We start from the raw sequence: 21402 nt of genomic DNA, 5'->3' as shown, positions 1-21402 counted from the left end.
CAGTATGATATGTAACATATTTCCATATTCCTATATACAATGTCATATAGAGAACCTTTTTTTCCTTCTTACTAAAACATATTAAAACGTGTAAGTGAAATTATAATTTTTAAAATTTGAAGATACGTAAGTGTAGAAATTTCTAGTTTATGTCGAGGAGTCGTTATACCCGTGGGAAGGATACGGCGTCTCTCAGCTGAGTACTGTAACAAGTGAAACTGGGATTGCAACAAGCTGACAAGGCGTATATATAAGGGCTCTAATTGTAGCCGCATGTTCGGTATAACGCCTCACCGTGGGATGTCCTCCGTAACTGTACCATATAGGTTCTCCAGATACCGTATTGGTTCCAATAAGCGCACATGGTACTCAAAAAGGGAAAAAATGAATGGACGCTTAACACGATAATATGTAAACTAACGTTTCAAAAAAAAAAATCTTGCATGGAGTATTTCATCAATTTGCTAAAAAACTAGAAGAGAAAAAGAGAAACCTTTACATGTATACTTTTCAAAGTTTCTGTCTGCATTTAATACGAGATAAGTAAAAATTGAACCCTCAAAAACGAGGAGGGGCGCTGACAGGAATGAGTCGTGTATTGCGTCGAATACGGTATTGTTATTCTGGGATCTGCATACCTTCACCATATATACGTTACATACACTGTTATTTTGGATGCTGTGGGAGCCTCCATAGCTGCTCAACACTAAGCTGCTAAAACATATCAGGGTTATTTTGTTAAATATTGACCTTTGATGGGGTTTGTATACAGAATCATGCCATATCGACCGAATTAAAGTCATTGACACGATAATGCCATACAGAAGGATAGATTTGCATTATTTTGGTTAATTGATATTAACATACATTACATCGCACTTCACGGGTATATATTTTATTCATGAGAAATAAATTTAGGGTAGAACTTTTGGTCAATCCTATTTCTATCTTTAGTAAGAATGAGTCAATATTGCATATCTGAAAATCATTTTTATCAAACACAAAAGATCAATGTTTTTTTTGTTTTTTTTCATTTTATTTAAATATATTTCCGCTGATGTCACGTGATAACATAGTTTGAGAAACATTCTTAATTACGAAAAATGACAATACCATTAGACACAATAATTCCGTCAAATTACAGATATACTTCCACTATTAAAGAGAGAAATGGTCTATTTTGATTTTTTTTTGTTTTACATTTACAGTCAAGGTTGTATATAAAAGACACTAAATGGACATCAAATGATGTCCTATATAGACAGGTGTCCTTTATACAGAGGTTAATTATATAGTTGTTTAGTCTGTCATTTATAAACAGGTGTCCTTAGATTGAGGTATCCTTTATAAGATTGTACTTTTATGATAATAATGTAATGGGTTTTTTTCGGTTAAATTGCATTTGATGTCTATGGTGTTAGATAAATGTGGTGTGATTCTCCTTTGTTCATTTTTTAAAGGTGGAACAAAAATACAACTTTTGTTAAATGGAAAAATAGTAATAGTGTACTACTAAAATATACAAAATGAGATCAATAGGTGAAATGTAAACACAAATAGTTTACGTAGTATTATGTTTGTATATCAACATGTAATAGAATAGCCTTGATATACATAATAAGACTTCCTCCCACTCTGGCGCGCACCTGACTCTCAATAGCATTGTATCGCGAAAGTAAACACGACTCGAGAGTAACGTTCATGGGTTATTATATCTTCTCTGTTTGGTGTGTTTGTCATTTAAAGTTATGTGAATTGGGTTAAAAATTCGGGCATTTCTTTCACACGGGACCGGCAGACGCCGGGAGAAGGCGAGAAATTAAAACTGCATACACACACTGTATCGCTGTTCGTCGTCTGGAATAGTTTAAAGCCTGCGGTTCCCACGAATCCCACTCACTGTTGATACTGGGATCACCTAACACACGTACCTATATATATATGTATATATGTAGTTGGATAGTAAATAAAATACAAGTAAAAATAGAATAATTGAATAAGTTATCATATTCTTTATATTGAAGTAAATCAAATTGAAGATGTCTTGTCAATATTTGGATTAATTCACATCGGTTTGTGGCCGTGGTCATCGCTGAAGGCCGCGAGACACACGTGGATGGTTGTTTTCATCAGCCATGCTGGCACATGTCACAAGTAGTTTCTTTGTAATATCCATGACACGGGGCCTGCCATCTGGCTGGCTCGTGACGGGCGTTAGCCAATCAGGGCGCGTGTTAGCATCAGTTTCTCAAAATCTACGCATGTCTGGCAAGCGATCGCCTGTCACTCAACCAATGAAAACAAACAGGAGGAGGTGTGCGTTCAGGCGACGGACAAATTTTTAATGGATTAATACCGTGGGAGCGCACGAGGCCAGCCAAACCGACCAGCGTTCAGGAAAGAAGAAGCATCCGTTTCCTAATACTCTTTTACAAATTTCGTTTTCCGCTGAGGAAAAATGAAGCGTAGTCTGAGTGACAGTGACAGTGAGAGCTTATTCGATGACGATTTGAAATCAAGGTAAGAAAACGTGCTTATGCTTATGCATTATCATACTGTACCGACATTCACAGCACATGTGCGCCGAGGGCTTGTCTTGTGCGATACACATGGATGCACGTGGGGCCCTAGAGGACCCTTAGCTATTAACCTATACTTATAGATAAATATCTTTACTGTAAGATAAACATCAACCCTGTTTATTTTCTGGGGGAGATAGACTTGGTTTTAAACCATTGTTTAAGATTTTATATCAGTTTGAATTGTTTACAGTGTAGTAATACACATCGTGGAACATTGTTTTTGACTTGTGTGAGGTCTTGGGAAGTTTAAACCATTCTTTTTAATTGTGTATTTTCTATTGTTTTTGGATGGTAAAACAAATCCGAATTTTAAGATTGATCAAAATCTTTGAAGTGTTGTCACCAATGACAATGGCCCGGTACTATCGTAAGGCCTAAATGTTGATATGAGCAGATAATTTCTGATTATCATCTATTTACCTATGAAATACGTCAAATTGCATTTAGAAGTTACGTATGCCTACATTTTCCCACAATTCTTAAATATACATGCGTTCTTTTGATTTAATTTTATCAAGATATTTGTTTATTCTTTTATAATACTGTTGTTCCATACAAGATAAGCGAAAAAAATTACGATACAACAAAATAACAATTAGATTAAAACAAATGATTTTGTAACAAATAACATTAGAGATGCTTAACTTAAGATCAATCCAATACACAATGTAATTTAGCACTTAAAACAATAGCTACATCAACTAGACAATACACAATATATCCTTTAACAATAAGAATTTATTTTATGTTATAAAACCACTGCAAAAACTGAGAATGTGTAACAAAAGGCTGTGTTGAAATAGACTACACATGTTTGTATCTATATGATCGACAGGTTGAGGGCACCTCGTGTTTCTGACACAGGAAGGGGAGGTCTGAGAAAATCTGACAGGGTGGGAAAAATATTGATAATGTCAAAATCTTACATGTTCCCACGACTTCACTCTAATCTGTATAGGTTATCCCTTGTCTGTTATCGCAACATGCCTTTTCTCATGGATTTTCTGTCCATATCTCGAATGGTCATTCATATTTTGTCTTGAATATATTATTTAAGTAAACTTGATTGACACCTAGTATTTCTCCCTAACATGTGTGTTATATCCGTTTATCCATCCCAGTCTGTATATAGCTATGGGACACATATACGTCTGGTTAAGTATCGCACCGATTATTATTGATCGATGTTAAGGACCTTATTGTTCATCGCTTTCGTTTTCAAAAATCCCCATTTACCTTGTATGTTTACTTGCGCATTAATCGATACTGCTCCGTGTCAAAAGCAAGTGTGATCGCTGACAAACAATGTGGATAAGTGAAGTCTGGCCTTCGATTACATAACATTAGTTAAAGCACGCTAGTGTGTAGTATATAACAACGAGACTGTAATAGTATAATGACACAATCAAATCTGTCTATTACTTCGATTAATCCAAGAATTCACATATGTTATCTTTGATTCATATATAATTGTTCAGATTCATGACCAGTGATTTTGCCATTGTCAACTTTAATCTATATTAAATATACCATTTTTGTAATTTGATTAGACTGCTTTGGTGTCCACAGAGCTGAAATCTGGAAATAGTTTAATATAAACATTTTGCTTTAATTTACTTGTGACTTGCTTGTTTGGAATTTGCATCCAGACCACACATAAAATGCTGTTGTATTTAAAGATTTTAATTTGTTTGGAAGAAAATGTCATTCGGAATTATAGTACCGGGGAAACATTTAACATGACTTTTGCTTCCATTACAGTGGGTCGCCATCACAGAGTTGCCATGTCACAGACAGAAAGAAGCGACGTGGGGTAAGTTTTAATATTCATTATTAAACAACTTCATTAATATAATCTGCATGACAATTTTCATGGTTGATGGTTGGCTAGTCAAATATTATTGTTTTGAAACGTGCAAAGTGACACAGAGTATGTCCTCAAAACGTGTAGTCTTCCCATGGTAACGGTATTTGCTAATTCTACATCATCTAGGCTGCAACTGAGACCAACTATTCGAAAAAGGTCATATCATTCGAAATTGATCATACCGATTTATCAAATATGAAATTATGCCTAAACTACATTTGAAATTCGATGTCATGTAACTTTAATAATAGTTATTATAATATGACACATAGTTTAATTTATCTTTTATTTTGCAGGTTATCGAAAAGCGTCGGAGAGATAGGATTAACAACAGTTTGTCCGAACTTCGCCGTCTTGTCCCATCTGCGTTTGAAAAGCAGGTAATTACATTAGTATTTCTATTCATTAAGTCTATCTTAACTTGAAGAAGAATCAAATCAAATGTAAATGTTAATTGACAATGAATGTCATATGATATTGACATAAAAATGGATTCGTTTGAAATTGTTTTAATGTCTGAAATATCTTACTTTTAAAAGGGATCGGCAAAACTGGAGAAGGCTGAAATCTTACAAATGACTGTTGACCACCTCAAGATGCTCCACCAAAAAGGTAAGTCATGTCATTTTTGCATCTACATAGTTCAACATAAAAAAACCCATTGACCTTTGAGAATGCAGAATGAATTCTTCTAGAATTTGCATTAGAAGTGTTTAAATATGTTCCCAGGGATGAATGAAGTAAAAACAACAACGTTTAATACAGTATCATGATGAAATATCCAGTTTGATAGATCTGTGTTATTGTGACGCTTCTATTTCTGACTGAAGAAAACGTACTAATGATGAGAGCAATATTTGTTAATGGTTCCGTCACCATGTCTCTTATCAAACTTATATGAAATATCTTGATATTATTCTGTACAGATTACATATCAACCAATGAAATAGTGACTTTTGTGGACAAAAGAGTAATAACAATATTTCATTTAAATCCTCAGGCATGAATGGATACAACTATCCCGATCCGCATAACCTGGCCGTAGATTACAGAGGAGTGGGTTACCGCGAATGTGCCTCTGAGGTTGCCCGTTACCTCGTCGCGGTAGAAGGAATGGATTTACAGGACCCGATGAGAATGCGGTTGCTGAGTCATCTTCAATGTTTCTCAGCTCAAAGAGAGGCTGCAGCCAAAGCCACGCTTCAGAATTCAACATGGAGTAGCATGACACCTCATGCGCCAATCAGCAATCAGTATGGCGGCGGAAGTAGCATGCAGTCAATGGGATCTATGATTTCCTCACAACAAAACAACCAATCAGAATTGGCAATGAGTACCCATTCATCACATCAGGGAATTTCATCATCAGCTTCCTTCAGTGAAGCCCGGATCAGCCAACCGGAGTCCCTTCACGGTAACCTCCGACTACCGTCTAGTATGAACATGCCACTTCACGGACAAATGTCTGGCATGAACAGTGCTGCTAGTCAGCAGGTCTCACCTTCCCTGATTCCACAGTTACACGGACAATTCCCAGTGTCTTTAAACTCTATGCAAAGCATGATGTCTCAAAACGGTTCAAATAATTACAACAACAACTCCGTTAAACCGTACCGGCCTTGGGGAAGTGAATTAGCCTACTAATACCCCTCAAGGTAATCAACTGACAGCTTCCGTGTGAATTACACCTTAGAGGAAAATTTTATTACGAGAAAATATTTTGTGATGCAAATTAAAAAGACTGAAACCATTCCAAGGATTTGTTGATGGATAATATTGAGTTCAGTGAATGTGTTTGTCCTGTATGTTTGACCTTTATCACTGAAAATGTTTATATGTTTGTGTAATGTGTAAGTGACGCAACGAAGTGCTTCTTAACCATGTGTTTTATAATGATGGCCTTATAATGAAATTTCATAACATGTAATTGATATCAATTTTACAAATGCAATTGGCACCGCGGGTAATAAAGATATGTTATCTACAAATTATGGTATAGGTAGGAACGTTGTTGTAGGTTTTATTTAATGTCGGTAACGATTTATTAAATAGATACTGAATGATATAAACATCTTTTGTATAATTTTATTAACATTTTAAAAAATATTTGCAGAGATACCATTAAACTTCTTTAACTTCTAGATTTTATTTAACAATCATAGGGAAAATGTATGGTTATATAATTTTCATACATTTTATTTCCGGAAATACTTGTGTCGAATATTTTCTCAACGTTAATACTTTGCCGCGCCTCAAGTTTGGCGCACGTGTTGACGGGATTAATTGTCGAAGGAGACTAAAAAATCGCGTATTCACATTAACTAGACATATCAGTCCTTATTAATAAACTTTATTGACACAATTTACCTTAAGGTAATATCGGAGATAACTAAGACGTCGACCACAACCAAATTTACTGTAGTACGGTACCGTTTTGATGCCTCAAGTCCTATAGCAGCAGTAGTGCCTAATTGAATACATGTGTACAATTAACTCAATTTTCCCAGATGTAATAGTGCCTCATTGAATAGATATGCACGATTAATTTATTTTTGTATACCAAAGTTACAAGTTTACTGTTAAAACTGTGCCATGCCTCGGGATTTTATGCAATACCATTTCTACTAGAATTAGTAGTACTTACCGGTCATAATATGTTTTGCAATTTGTGCGGTGTAAATACTAGACGAGCCTTTTATTTTTATCATTTTTTCTTTTGTTTTGTAGATTTATTTGTTGTTGTTTTGATCAATGTTTTGTATTTGTTTTTAATTAGTTTTATTTTCTTCATGCTCACCATGATTGGACACAAAATGAAAAATGTTTCCATATTTTTTTTTTAATTAGAAATATATTAACTATACTAATTTAATAACATTTGAACGAAATGCTGTTCGAAATCGCTTAGAATTCATATTGACGTTGTTGTATAAAAAAAATCAGCAAGACAATAGCTTTCATTTAGACGATTTTCCGAATAATTTAAAAAAAAAAAAACAAATAGGTTTTTACCGTTGCTGATCTTAATACCTGTTTCAACATTAGCAAAGATTAGATAATAATAATTAGTCTTTATATTCTTGATTTTAGCTTTGGAAATAATTAACTAGTGCTTCTTGTAAAGATTTGATAATTCTTATGTATTCACGTGCACTCTCCTAATTACTCAATGCCATTAATGTCAGTCCTCGAATACAAAACCTTGTGCCTTTAAATTCATTATATGCATTGTATTACTTATTCAGGATTCCATTTATTTTCCTTTGAAATCCTACTTATCGTGGTTTGCGTTTATACCTTTCGTGATTTATGATATGATATTTCATGACGCTTCTTGTACACTTACAACATTATTGTGGGTTTGTTTATTATTCATATAAGTTTCTTGATATCAACGAGACGCTAAGTTTTAAAACAAATAAGTGCTTATTGCAATATTCAAAATGAACTGATAATCAATTTATATAAAATGTTGCTACAACGACAATGTCTTAATAATAATGAAACCGTAGTAAAATATCCTGAATATTTTATAATAATGAAACCGTATTTAAATATCCTGAATATTTTTATTTTACTGAAAACCTTCAATTATGACGTCGAGATGTTGGAGCAATAAAACAATATTTGACAACCAGCAAGCTAAAAGATGTCTAAAGACTCATATAAGAATTGGTCAGTGAAAACGATATTATAAATTGCTATCCGTCACCGTGCTGTAGAAAGATGTTTTGCATTTGTGCTGCTTTTAAGTGTGATATTTTTGTTCGTTTTAGTCCATTTTTAATTGTAATTTTTACTGTTATAACAGTTCCTTAGTCAATTTTGCTTTAACTTTTGTTATGTTGTTTTGTTGATTGTTTTATTTTTTATTTTTTATTTCCTTATAAGAAACATAAAAGCCAAATAAAGAAATGTATTTGTATATAAATTTACATGTTTTTGATGAATTACAAATTACACTTTATTGTTTATAATTCATTGACAACGACACAATTTTTATATCTTTGAAGTTTTAAGATGAAATCGTAAAGGATGATCAAAAATAAACAGATTGAAAATGAAAATTCTTGTTTTGTGGTATTTGTGGTATTTACTAGTAATTCCTTACTTTGATGGCGTTTTTTCATTACAACTATGAACTGACGATTTGAAATTTTCCTTGTATAACAATATACATGAAACTAATTACTGTAAACCAAATTTCTTTCGCGGCTATTAAATTTCGCGAATGTCATTTCAAAACAATGTCGCGAAGAGCAAATTTCGCGGGTTACAAAATCAAATGAAAATTATGGTAATTCGCGGAAACAAACTTTCGTGAATTTACTTGGAATGCAAAATTCGCAACAGTAAATCGCACGTGAATGAAAGTTGGTTTACATTACCCGGTGTATCTTTAAAACCGACGGATTGTCGCGGTGATTTAATTTCGCGTTTTCGTGACGAACGACGTATTAACGACCATATAAATTCGTGATTAATAGTTAAAACGCTCTTATGTATTTTTAGTTGGAAGTATTCCGCGGCTATTTGTTCGCGGATTTTATCGGCCGTCAAATACAGAAAAAAATGCACGTGAAAAATAAGTAGTTTACAAAATGTACAGTACAAATGTTTCCGATGCTAAAGGAATGACACTTTAATATATACGGTAACAGTGTAATAGGACTGAATATGTAGAGTGTGTACGATTTGGACAATTACTTGGGAGGCTGAAGTTTATCTTAAACGGAACTCGTAACCAAATTCAGCCTCCCCAATTACCAGTATAACACTAAAATATACATGGTTACAGTGTAATATGACTGATAGTGTTACCATGTGGACCATTCCATGGCGTTGACTTTCCATTATACTTTACAATACATAAAATATATGCATCGTGCGGTGGATTTAGATATAGAATTATACCATAATTACTGTATTGAGTGAGATAGGAGTGGGTGAGATATAGAGGGGTGGTAACATTATTATTTTACATCGCATATGCAATCAGAAACATATATTAGAGAGATCGGTAGATGTACATCTGTACGTGCTTAAGGTTCTACTAGATATATAAATAGTTAAATACCAACTAATAACTTTGATATGTTACAAAATTTCAGTACTGATGAGATGGGTTGAGTACGATTTTGGAAAGAAAAGAAAAAAAATTCAACTTATATACACATATATGTACTAATGAAACAAAATGCACATCCGAATTTGAATGTCTAATTTTTGAAACCCCGGTAAAATTGGTCATTTTCACGTTTTCAAAAATCATGTTAAATATTAATAATCAGGACGATAAGTCATATCAAACCATGATATTATAATGTTTAACTTTGTATTGATAAAGAAATATAATGTTTAAAATACACTTAAAAGTAAATGCCTATAAAGCGGTGGTCCCTCTGCCTGTCAACTAAGACAAAGAATGAGTCCAATTCTCTATGTATATATGTTTTTGATGCAATCAAATCAATCCACAATTTTATGCCTTTGTTACTTAGCATTTTTCTATATCGTAGTATTACAATTATTCAACAAGGTTTTGACTCCATACAATATGCAAGGTAATATGATATCTAATCAAACTAACGTTGTCAATTCAATTAGCAAATGTTTTGAATCTAGGATTGAGGTCGCGGTTGCCAAGGGTGAAGATGTCTCGACATATCAACACAAGCCATCTACCTATGTGTCACGAGTTTGAATTCAGTTGAAAGGTACTGATCGCTGGACGGTTTTTTTTCTCCGGGTACCTCGGTTTTCCCCTGCCATCTAAACCTGACAAGTCGTTAAATCGCCCTGGTTGTTAAAAACACGTTAAACAGATCAAATCAAATAAAAAATTATGGATCTTTTTACACATAATTCCATTAAAGGCTAAGGTATTTCGTTGGATAGCATTTAGTTTTAGATTTTGTTTCCTATCAAAATACATGAAAGAAAAAAGTTGTACATTTTTACTCTATGTAAAACGCATTTATTTCAGCGTGATCAAAATTAAGCATGAAATCTTTCTTGAACAAAAAAACTACTTATTATATACATCTGCTTGATATATCAACAGCACGCGCATATTTAGTTTCAAGCACTAATTCATTCAAATAGGGTCACCGCTAAAATCAGTATAGGTTTGTAAATTCGACTGTTAAATATATATGAAACAAAATTTCGAAAGTAATATGGAATGTGCAAACGATACGAAATTAACTAGTTAAACATGCAATAAAACAGCGTTTTCCCTGAAGTATGTTGGCTTTACTTATTCCGTCTTTGCATATTACAGAGTTAGCTCCCTTGTGACTAGTTATCCATTGTGACGTCATTATTTTGTGGGCGCAATTCACGTCGTTTTCCGCGAAACTTATGACGGTACGCTCGGAAACACATATGACGTCACATTCAATACCTACGCGCAAGGGAAGATAACCCTGTAATATCCAAATACAGAATAGTAACTTTTTTACAAAAAGAGAACTAGGACCTGAATAAACACTAAATTAAATAAACCGAGCTAGAGAAAAACAATTATAGTCAAAAATAATAATATCCTTCATGGACTAAAATTCCTTTTTTTCCGTTATTTTAACTTTCATAGTCATTTAAGGTTTAAGAAATGAAGGAAAGCTGGTCTAGGAGTACCCAGAGAAAATAACTACTGCGACACATGGGTTTCAAACTCGCTTCCAAGAGATAGAGGGCTAGCTATGATGTGTCATGACATTTTACCCACTCAACTACCGCTGGACCGAATCGTCTGTGTCTTAAAATGAACCATTTTTAATTACGTTTTCTTTATTGATATGTTCACACGAGCATATTATTAACTAAAAGGAAAATTATTTACTCATTCTAGGAGACTCTTACTTATAAATCCTTGTAAGAGACAGATGATTCGGTCTAGATCACCGCGACCCCAATCAAGAATGACATTTAAGAAGAAATTGAATACCAATAGAGTAGTACAAAATGCTAAAACAATAAGAAAACGTATCCCTTAAAATATAAAACAGAAATCAAGACACTTAGCTAGTTCTCTATTTAATGCTATGTGTATATATATACAGATGTGTATGTACTAATTATAGACGGATTAATATGATTATCTTACACTTTTGGTAAATTCTTATTTCATGATATTTTGTTATTTATGTACTATATTGAAAACAAAATATAGTTTAAACTAAAAAGCAATAACCTAAGTGCTGCGAAATGTAAGTTATTTTATATTTCATCGGTGACATCCGCCATAACAATCTGGGTCAAAGGTCAACATGAAAAATCGGAAACTATAACGATGATAACTGCAGTATAGAAGTTTGTGTTTCATTGAACACGAATTTCGTGTACATACTTTTTATAGAAACTTTGTCCAAACTGTGGGCTCTGAATGATAAATGAACATAATATCTGACTGTACTTAAGAATTAACTTGATTAGATTTTCATGTTAAGGAGATATAACACAAATCTCTGTTTATGATGAGAGTAAACTCAGATGTTTGTGTTATATCTCCATAACACAAAAAAATCCTTTATAATTCAATTTTAAAAAGACAATCTCTTCAATATTCAAAATTCATCTTGGGATTCTTGTGTTCAAGAAATCATTACGCCGTCATCTCAGCCAATCAGAAGCGACGTTACCAACTGAGACGCCATTTTTTTCTTTATGGACTGATATAGTAATTTTTAAGCCAATGGAAATGCTCGTTACAATCAAAATTGAAGTATTTATTATTATTAGTATCAGTATTTTGTAGAAAATCATTATTATCGATATCGATTTAAAATGTATTAACTAAATACAACTAAAAACCTTATCAATTGGCAATTGGTTTTTTGAAAAATCAAAATGATAAATTACATAATACCTGTTAGTTTATGGAAAGATATTTCTAGAGATCAATTATAATAATCATTTTTTTCTAAAACAATCGATAGAGCATTAAATTTTACACGTCAGCAAATGTCCGTCTTTATTCTCAACCCGATCATGATGAATTAGACAATCATGTCAATATCGTTAGCATCTAGATTAAAGTAATTCTTTGATTAAATACGCTGTGTTTGGACATTATCAAGTCAAACTAATCTTTCTCCAAAAAGAAAAAAAATAAATGTACTAGAGAATATAAGATTAAAAAACTACTAACTTGACATAATTCAGGTGATGTACTTACAATTTTGCTGCTTGCAGTGTGTGTGACTCGACTAGTCGGTTTCTTTTGTTAGATGCACGTGCTATTCGTGTGGTATTTCCCGCCAGTAATATGAAATTCTGAATTATCTCCCTTTCCTAAACGGAACGAAACGAGGCATATTAGAATTGATATGTTGTGAACGAAGACGGCAATTTCTTTTAATAAATAGTTAATATCGGATGTTCATTTTAAGTAATATTTTTTTAATTACTTTTAAAATATATGGTTCTTCCTGGTCTAATACCAATTCCATCTAAAACAAATTCGTTCCGCATTTTTATAATGATGATATCTGTAATAAAAAACTTAAACAAAAAATTATATGAGCGTTTGCACCCATTACATGAGGCATATTCGTAATTAGAACTGTTATCAACGAGCAATTTGACCGAAATCCCCATAAAAATTCAATTTTGCGAAAAAATGAAGAGTTTTCAATAGATTTTTAATGTTGAAATTCACTATAAAACTATCAAATGATCTAAAAAGGACAATATTATAAAACTTCGGAGTATGTGTTTTGGATCGGTCGTATTCAGAATTATCGATAAACGCCATTTGGTTAAAAATTGCCATCTGTGTTTTATTCAAAACGAGCAAATGGTAAGTTTGGCGACATGCTTTATAAAATGACTGTTATGTAATGAAGCCAATTCAATTGAAGAAGTTTGTATGTGTGAGCACAGATCCAAACCAAAAGTGCATTTTAGTTTTTAAATGGTTAAATTCCTTACTATTCTGACAGTTCGAGAAGTTTAAAATATTGGGTGTAGTGCATTTGGTTTTTTTCGGGAACTCTAGGTGTTGTTATTAATAATATAAACAAATAGGAATCCGTCTCTACCGCGACATTTATCAATTATGTGACGTCATTAGATGTTTACAAAAGTACGTGAAAAAAGATTAAGAATCTTAAGTCTATAAAAGAAGAAACTCGGTTGTGTATAAGCTAGAACAAACGTTTACGCGTCCTATTTCCCAGTCAGTCTCTAAATTAAGTTTGTACAACTAGGAACAAAGGGTTTCCAGCTATATGACGAATAGAGAAGTGTGATGTTATAACAGGTTTCAGAAGTTTTTCATCCTCGATACTCCATTGGTTATTATAACACAACAGTATTTATAACGACATGGATCGAAGTAATGATAACGGTATTTTCCGGGAAACATGGGATCCTTACAAAATAACGTTTATCTGTAGGATACGAATTTCATCAAACAGTAAATGAGGGGGAAAATAATCCTAACCGTGTTGACAAAATGCTTTGTCGACTTTTCAATGCATTTTGTCTTTTCATCAAGACGCCCATAAAACAAACACAGATACATGATATATAACGACACTGACAGTAAAACCCGGATATTAAGACAGTGATAGTAACCCCTTAATTACGTGATAGTAACCCCTTTTGATCCAGACCTATGTGAAGTACAGTAGTTCTCGAATTGGTTCGGTTTGTTAGTTTATCGTCATATTAACAAGTTTCATTCAATGACATGTTGAGGAAAGCCGTAGTACCCGCAGAAAATCCACCGACCACCCAGCGGTCAGTACATGTACGTACCTGGTCACGGCCTCACTTGGGATTCGGACTCGCAATCCAGAAGTGGAGGTTTCGTGCTTATTTGTCAGGATATCTTAAATTAACCACCGGCGCTGCACCAGTAGTTATTGCTATATCGTCTATATTTCTATACAGTGGAAGTACTAGTTGAAAATGGAGGAGGCATATTTGTACATGTATCTGGTAATTTGCAACTTTAATGGTCATAATGCAGTTGTTGTTGTTTAAAGTTACTTCAATATCATCTTTAAAGCTTTGATAATTATCAAATTGAAAAAAAACCCCAAAAAAACAAAGTAATTCATTTTACCAAAAACAAAAACGAAAAAAACCCATTGACTGGCTTTTTAATTTCGGGAAATGGTTGCTACTTCACAGCTGACATGATAAAGACATCAACTATACCATTACTTTTAACAACTTAACACATTTTCATTGATGTTAGCACAATTTTGAAAAGTCTTCTGTTTGCTTTTTTGAACACATCCTTCAATGCGAAATCTGGACATGCATGTAATATCAGTTGTTTGACCAACATATTTTATAACTGATGACATTTAATACTAGACATTATATATGTAACATTAAAACCTGATAATATTGTCTTTTTTTCAAATAAGAATGTGTTTAGTTTATGTGATAACAAAGAACATTGGAAATAAACATCAACTGGAAACTTACCAACATACATGTGTGTCGAACTCAAACTCTGACATCGAGAACAAAGAGGGTAGCGAATTTTCCTGTAGAAGGTGGAAACTATTTCCGTCGTACCTATACTACTATTGAACTGCTCTCAATGCCACCAGGAAAATTAGTGTTTATAATTCCTACCAATCAATGTAGTTCTGTCCTCTATCATCAAAACCGTCCGTATCTGTAAATAATTGTAAATGACTTTTGGCTTCAACAGTCCAATTTTAATCAGTTTGACTTCAATTATTATATAACTGAAATGATCTCCTCGGTATGTCATTTTTATTCCATATATCAACGCTGTCATATACAGCACAGTTGGCTTAGATTAAAACTGTAGAATTCTTACAGACATGTGTATATATATTGTCACGATGCCTTGAAAACCGTTAGAAACTTATCATATGATGCAGTCGGTTAGCTGGTACCAACGAAAAATTGGCGATTTTTCTCCGGTAAATCTGGCTTTCCTCTCCATCTCAACCCGACACGTCTTTAAATGACCCTGATTGTGAATGTGACGTTAAACAAAATTAATCCACACTTGAACATCAGTCTCGTTTGTACACGTATGCGTGTTCGCCACAACAGGGGATACCAGCTAACACGATGGGGTCTTTTAGCTGAATAAAGAAATTGAAAATTGAGTGAAAAATGTGTTGACATTTTGTGTGTACACTGGACTATCAGATTCTTACTTTTCCAGTACTATATACTTAGCATACTGAAAACTTTTTTTCTAAACTTTCGTGTTATGCAACGGTCTCTTTGGAGAAAGATTGCCAATTAGTTTCTCTTTCGATTTCAGAAAATATCTAGAAATATATATTTTGTATAGTTTTATTCGCCTAGGAGCTATTACCACGTGTTTAGTTATTGGAAGGGTGTATAGGGCAGGCCATCTAGACGGAGTTAAATTATTATTCTGAACTTCATTTCATATAGCCAGCGATTAAATTTATTGAAAATTAATCGAATTTACAGTATGGAGTTCTATGGATTCTACATGTAATCAAATGTATCCGGATTTTTCCCCGAATCTTGAATTAACACTAGATTACAAAATGAATTCACCACAAAAGGTGAATATAGGTATGAAACTTGAAATTAAATACATGTAAATAACATGGTGTATGGTATGAAAACTCAGGAGTGATTACCTATAGAAATGAGAAATCGTCATCATTCCATGAAGAATTAAACATCTTGCTGTCAGGTTTACAAAAGTAAACACTTTTTATTCATGATTTAAACATAACATTTCAGCAAAAAAAATATTTACGAAATCCACAATTCAAGTGTGGTACATTAGTTTCTTGGATTTGGTTTTTGTATAATTATCCAGGTAATGTTTTTGTTTTAATTGATTTGTAACAAAAGCATTTCCTATTAGTCCAGGACACCGACAATGAACAAGCTTAAAATACAATCACTATCAGTATTCTCTTAACCCAAAGCCTTAGTGTTTGCAGAGTTATGTACCTTGTGAGTGAATCAAGTTTCATAACAGTTATCTCCCTTACCACAGCTCTGCTATAAAATGAGCCAAACGTCTGTCATCATAAAGCATGGGATTCATTTCTGCCATCTTATTTTGTAGCTACAATATGTGATATCAGTAAATTATAGATGCTACATCGCCGATGAATGGTAACTTTTGTCTATTTAAAAAAGTAGCAGATGAATCAGTATTTTTCATCAGTAACAAAAGTTACTTACTTTACGCCATCATCATTGAAAAGTTTGAGCTTCTTATTTTACTTTAATATAAGATTATTTAAAATAATGAAATGCATCCTGAAAAATCCATGATACTGAGGTGTACTGGTTGTGCAGAAAACAAAAGCAAAATGAATTAGATGTATTTTTGTGTTAATTAGACATATTCATACACAACTTACCATCAATGATAAATATAATATTGTTTGGATAAAAATATTTAAGAGTGCAGCCAAGTTGATTTTATTGTTTTAAACCATAAAATATAACTAGATAATGTACCATATGTTTGGATGACAATGCCTACAAAATAATAAAATATGATTGTGTCAATAGCAATTAAGCTTTTTATTTTTTTATTTTCTATACCATAATGTCATTAGATGTCATTACTTGGCAAGTTCATGTAGTAATAGAATTCAAATGTTGAGTCAAATACAGTGTGTACTGTAAAATCAAATATCAAATTTTTCTTATCTGACAATGGGAATATTCAAGAGGATTCGATCAACAAATTTCCCCTTGTGGGTAGGTATTTATTATTCTTATATCAGAGCATAATGTCATATCTTTCAGACAAAATTTATATTTTCTTCATCAAGTGCAAGGACAGATACATGTGTAATTTGCAGAGTCCATGTATTTTTCCAAAGACCTTCCAGTTATTTTTAACAATTTAACATTCAGCATTACTCTGAAATCCTGAGACCTCAATAAAATTATTTTAATCAACTAAGTATAAAGACAAAAATCATGGTTGGAAATTTTTTTTTTATAGATGAGTCAATAACTTGTGTTATTGCATTTCTTTAACCTCCGAAATAAAAGTCCTAATATCAAAAGCAGGCTCTTTTTCCTCCCAATTGGTCGGTTCTTTGGACACAGTTCTTTTTCTAAATGTCTCCACTTCCTCGTCATCCAAAACACCAGGAGATATTGATCCGAGAAGTGTAGCGTCCGACTCCAACAGTGTCACGTCTTTAGACGTAGCCATGAATGAGGCAGTCATTTCGTAATCCTGGAGCAAGATCTTCACCTTTGAACCTCTTTGAAATTTCCTACAAACAAATCAAATGCAACGGTACACACTTTGGTTTTTACTACATCACAATTATAATTTATGCCTAGGAATTTCTCGCCAATATCAGTCTTTAACTTTTTATTGCCACTATTGTACCTGTATATTAAGAAGTATGAAAATTCTTTCCCCAATATAAAAAGGGTACATGTGATCTTACTATAATCACAGGACGTTCTGTCAATAATGTATATGTAATAATGTATAAATACCCCCACAATACTATAATCACAGGATGTTCTGTCAATAATGTATATGTATAAATACCCCCACCATACATGTTTAACATCAAATTCCTCATCCTCCATGGCATACTCTAATGGTTACTAACTATCATTAACGCTATATCCACCCCTGGACTATGTCATAAAAAACTAAAGGCAACATAAGACACAGGTAATTCTAGCTTTAACCGTCCTAATAATGGTCTTCTGTGGTTGACTGCATGACTCGATCTCTGTTATATCTTCAAATTAGGTTCTGCAGGCCTGTGATTTGTCAGTTTTTTCTTTCTTTCGAACTGTTTTCAGTTTCACTATGACATAGTTCAGGGGTGACAATAACGACAGTGATAGTAACCCCTTGAGTATCGGGGATACAAACTCCTGTGCTCCAATTTAGTGAATTATTCATATTATGATATTTTAAAGATGCTCCATCGACATATGGTATTTTTTCACTATATTAAATATTTTTATTCAGTTACAAAAGTTACTCACTTTACACCATTACCACCCTTGAAAAGTTTGAGCTTCTAATTTTACTTCAAGTTAAAGATATGAAAAATAATTAATTGCATCCCGAAAAAATTCTGTGTCACTATATCCTATAAAGAAGGAAGTACTGATTGCGCATGCATCAAAGGCGAAATAAAGCATTTTATATGATTTTTTGTGTTAATTAGACATATATATACATGATCAAACATCAATTATTGTTCAACTAATGAATATCATTAATGCTTTGTCGGCGGTGGAGCATATTTAAAATAGACACAGAAAACTATGTTCAAGTATACTACCATTTCATGATTTCCATATTCTACATTCTTTTTTTTTATAATTGGTTGCATGGCGAAAATAAATTAGGAAACAGTTTTAACCACCAACGGTCCGTAACCTGTAGATCTAGTCAAAAATTAGTTTTCACCTGTCATCAATTTGCATTCTTCTTGGTTTTTTGCACACACAATAAAATTTGCTTCCGAAGTTAATGTATAAATCATCGTCCATTACTTCAAATATTTCTCCTACAACTACAGTCTTTCTCAAATCACCGATCTGAACAAATTTAGACTTTCTTAGCAGAGAAGCAAATTTCTGTCCAGGGTCATCCGCATGTTCGGTCAATCTTTGGTTGACGCCTGCTGCAGATAGTCCATTGATGCTTTTGTTTGTTGTGATATTTGAATCGTGATTTTCAATCGATTCACTGGTTTCGGTAGAATAAAACTTTCCAGAACTCAAAGGGTTGCATTTTATGATGTTTCTAAGCACACGACCTCTTCTCATGAGCGCTGCCATTTTGTTTACGCCAGAATAAACTAGCGAATCATTGGCGCCGTTATGAAAACTCGGCATATGCTTGAAAAGTACGATGATTTTGATTGGTTACCATAACCGGAAGCACGTGTTTGGTTTGTTGACAGCTGTAACTTCACGTCTCCTGCAGGATACAGTAACAGGCTGTAGAGAATAGAAATGTCTTCAAACCTTTGTAAACTCTTCGAGTTTATGTCATTAGTCGGAAAACTGAAGGTAAATTATATTTAAACAGCAATGATGAGCTGTGGGAAATAGATAGAGCTTATAGAATTGCGGAGTCACACTTCGACTAACCTACAGTAGTAGGCCTACATGCGTTTCTCAGTTGGCATTATAGCAAATATGTATGCCAACTGGACAGGCAAATTCCTAGAACGAATAATCATACCCTGCCTCCACTCCGTTCCCGTCAGAAATCTTCCGTCCGTCGTTCAGAGCTACGTCATCGCAGCTAGCAAATTCTATGAAGCGTTCCATGAAGCGAGTGCTCCATGTTGGATTTGCCTTAATCCCTATTGAGATTCCTCCTCTAGACTCTTTTATATTCGGACGTCTGATAGATGTCTCTCGTCCGACGAGAGACATCTATCAGACGTCCGAATATAAAAGAGTCTAGAGGAGGAATCTCAATAGGGATTAGATTTGCCTCTGTTCAGTTGGCATTCATATTATTGGCTATGAATGCCAATTGAATGACGTTTAATTCTTATATTTACATTTGGTTACAATTTAATGATGAAATCCCAAGGAATATTGCATCTCTATTTAATTAATTATTCGTTATCGTGAAGGAGGATGGAACAATCATTTGAACAGGCATTTTCTGTGATCGCTGGCACTATAAATTATGATGTCACAATGATAATAACGTAATAAGTTGTTGAAATTCAAACTTCAAAGACTATTATGAATGCCAACTGCGCTTGGTAAGGTTTCAAAGTGAAAATGTTAGTTTAAGCATTGATATCATTAGCTTTTAATGAGACTTATTCATGCATCACGTTATACACGATAGCGTTTGTGCGGGACTAGTATCTCTTGTAGTGATGGAAAGTAACTGTTTTGTAATCTTCCAGATAAAATAATGTTAGTGTGGGAAGTCTCTTTTGAATTCATTTCATCACCAATAGAAACAATAGACCCGCACAAACGTTACAGGGTGTCACAGGATATGTGAATGATCCCAATTTATTCAGGGTACGAAAAAAAATTTGTTGCGAACTGTGTGAATCTGCGGAGCGGATTTTCAGAAAAGTATTTTTTCATAACCCTATATAATTAAAAAATAGTGACATTAATGCAAATAATTAATATTATTATTTATTTCATAAATTAGAATATGTTTAAATGATTTTTCAAGGGATTCATTTTTGAATTACTATATAAAATACTAGACACTTAATTAACACTTCACAAATTATTGTACACATTTTGTCAGCTTGATATAATGGTTTTCTTCATTAAAAAACTATCTTCAGATATAAGTAATTATTATTGGAGATTTTTTAATATTTACATAATTTATTTGTCTTTGATTTTTTTTTTTCAGAGAGTAAAAAAAGAACAGGTTGGGTCCTAAGAAATGTAACAGATCCTGAAAGTGTATCTGTATCATATGTACAGAATGGCAATGCTGTCATTTCTGGTTGATCCCAAAAACTGGAATAAACAAAGACAGGTATACATTGTATATACATTGCATAATTCATAGTATTTGGGTGCTGCATTGCAAGCAGTTTTCTTGAAAAAAAATAAAGATAGTTATCACATGTATTTTTAATCTTTAGGTTTTCAGTTCATATATCATAACAAGGGCATGGACATTTAAAGACATGTTCATGTAACATGGAAAAGTTATTTCCCTTGAGACTTTTTTTTCAAGTTATTAGAAATACATTTATGAATTTAAAATTTTAACTTGTATATGTATACACTTTAGACAAGTTAAAATTTTAAATACTTAACTTGAAAAAGTGACTCAAGGGAAATAACTCTTGTTCATGAAAATTTGTGTGAGAGTGGAATTTTCTTTACCTTTTATGTTTCAGGTGTATTAAGATGTCGTTAGTCCACGATATGGCGGAGAGTATTGTTGGAGATATCACACCGTCAGACAATGCATAATGAGGAGTAATTTAAGAGAAGAATTGT

General features: G+C 33.2%; 2 protein-coding genes across 2 annotated transcripts; one reads left to right on the top strand and one right to left on the bottom strand.

The window, feature by feature from the left end:
* The first annotated feature begins 2290 nt into the window (after window positions 1–2290).
* Window positions 2291–8494, top strand: LOC138309263 (hairy/enhancer-of-split related with YRPW motif protein 1-like). The gene is made up of 5 exons (XM_069250425.1): window positions 2291–2520; window positions 4344–4395; window positions 4746–4829; window positions 4989–5061; window positions 5450–8494. Exons 1-5 carry the CDS (start codon window positions 2459–2461, stop codon window positions 6091–6093), a joined length of 915 nt encoding a protein of 304 aa, XP_069106526.1. The 5' UTR covers window positions 2291–2458; the 3' UTR covers window positions 6094–8494.
* Window positions 8495–16111: 7617 nt separating this feature from the next.
* LOC138308892 (small ribosomal subunit protein bS1m-like) lies at window positions 16112–19257 on the bottom strand. The gene is made up of 2 exons (XM_069249936.1): window positions 18857–19257; window positions 16112–17687 (listed from the first exon to the last, which is right to left on the bottom strand). Exons 1-2 carry the CDS (start codon window positions 19228–19230, stop codon window positions 17426–17428), a joined length of 636 nt encoding a protein of 211 aa, XP_069106037.1. The 5' UTR covers window positions 19231–19257; the 3' UTR covers window positions 16112–17425.
* Window positions 19258–21402: the final 2145 nt, after the last annotated feature.

The sequence above is a fragment of the Argopecten irradians genome, chromosome 15 (genome assembly GCF_041381155.1).
Source record: "Argopecten irradians isolate NY chromosome 15, Ai_NY, whole genome shotgun sequence".
NCBI lineage: Eukaryota > Metazoa > Mollusca > Bivalvia > Pectinida > Pectinidae > Argopecten > Argopecten irradians.
Note: the sequence above shows the minus strand (reverse complement) of the source record. Positions and strands in the feature narration are given on the sequence as shown.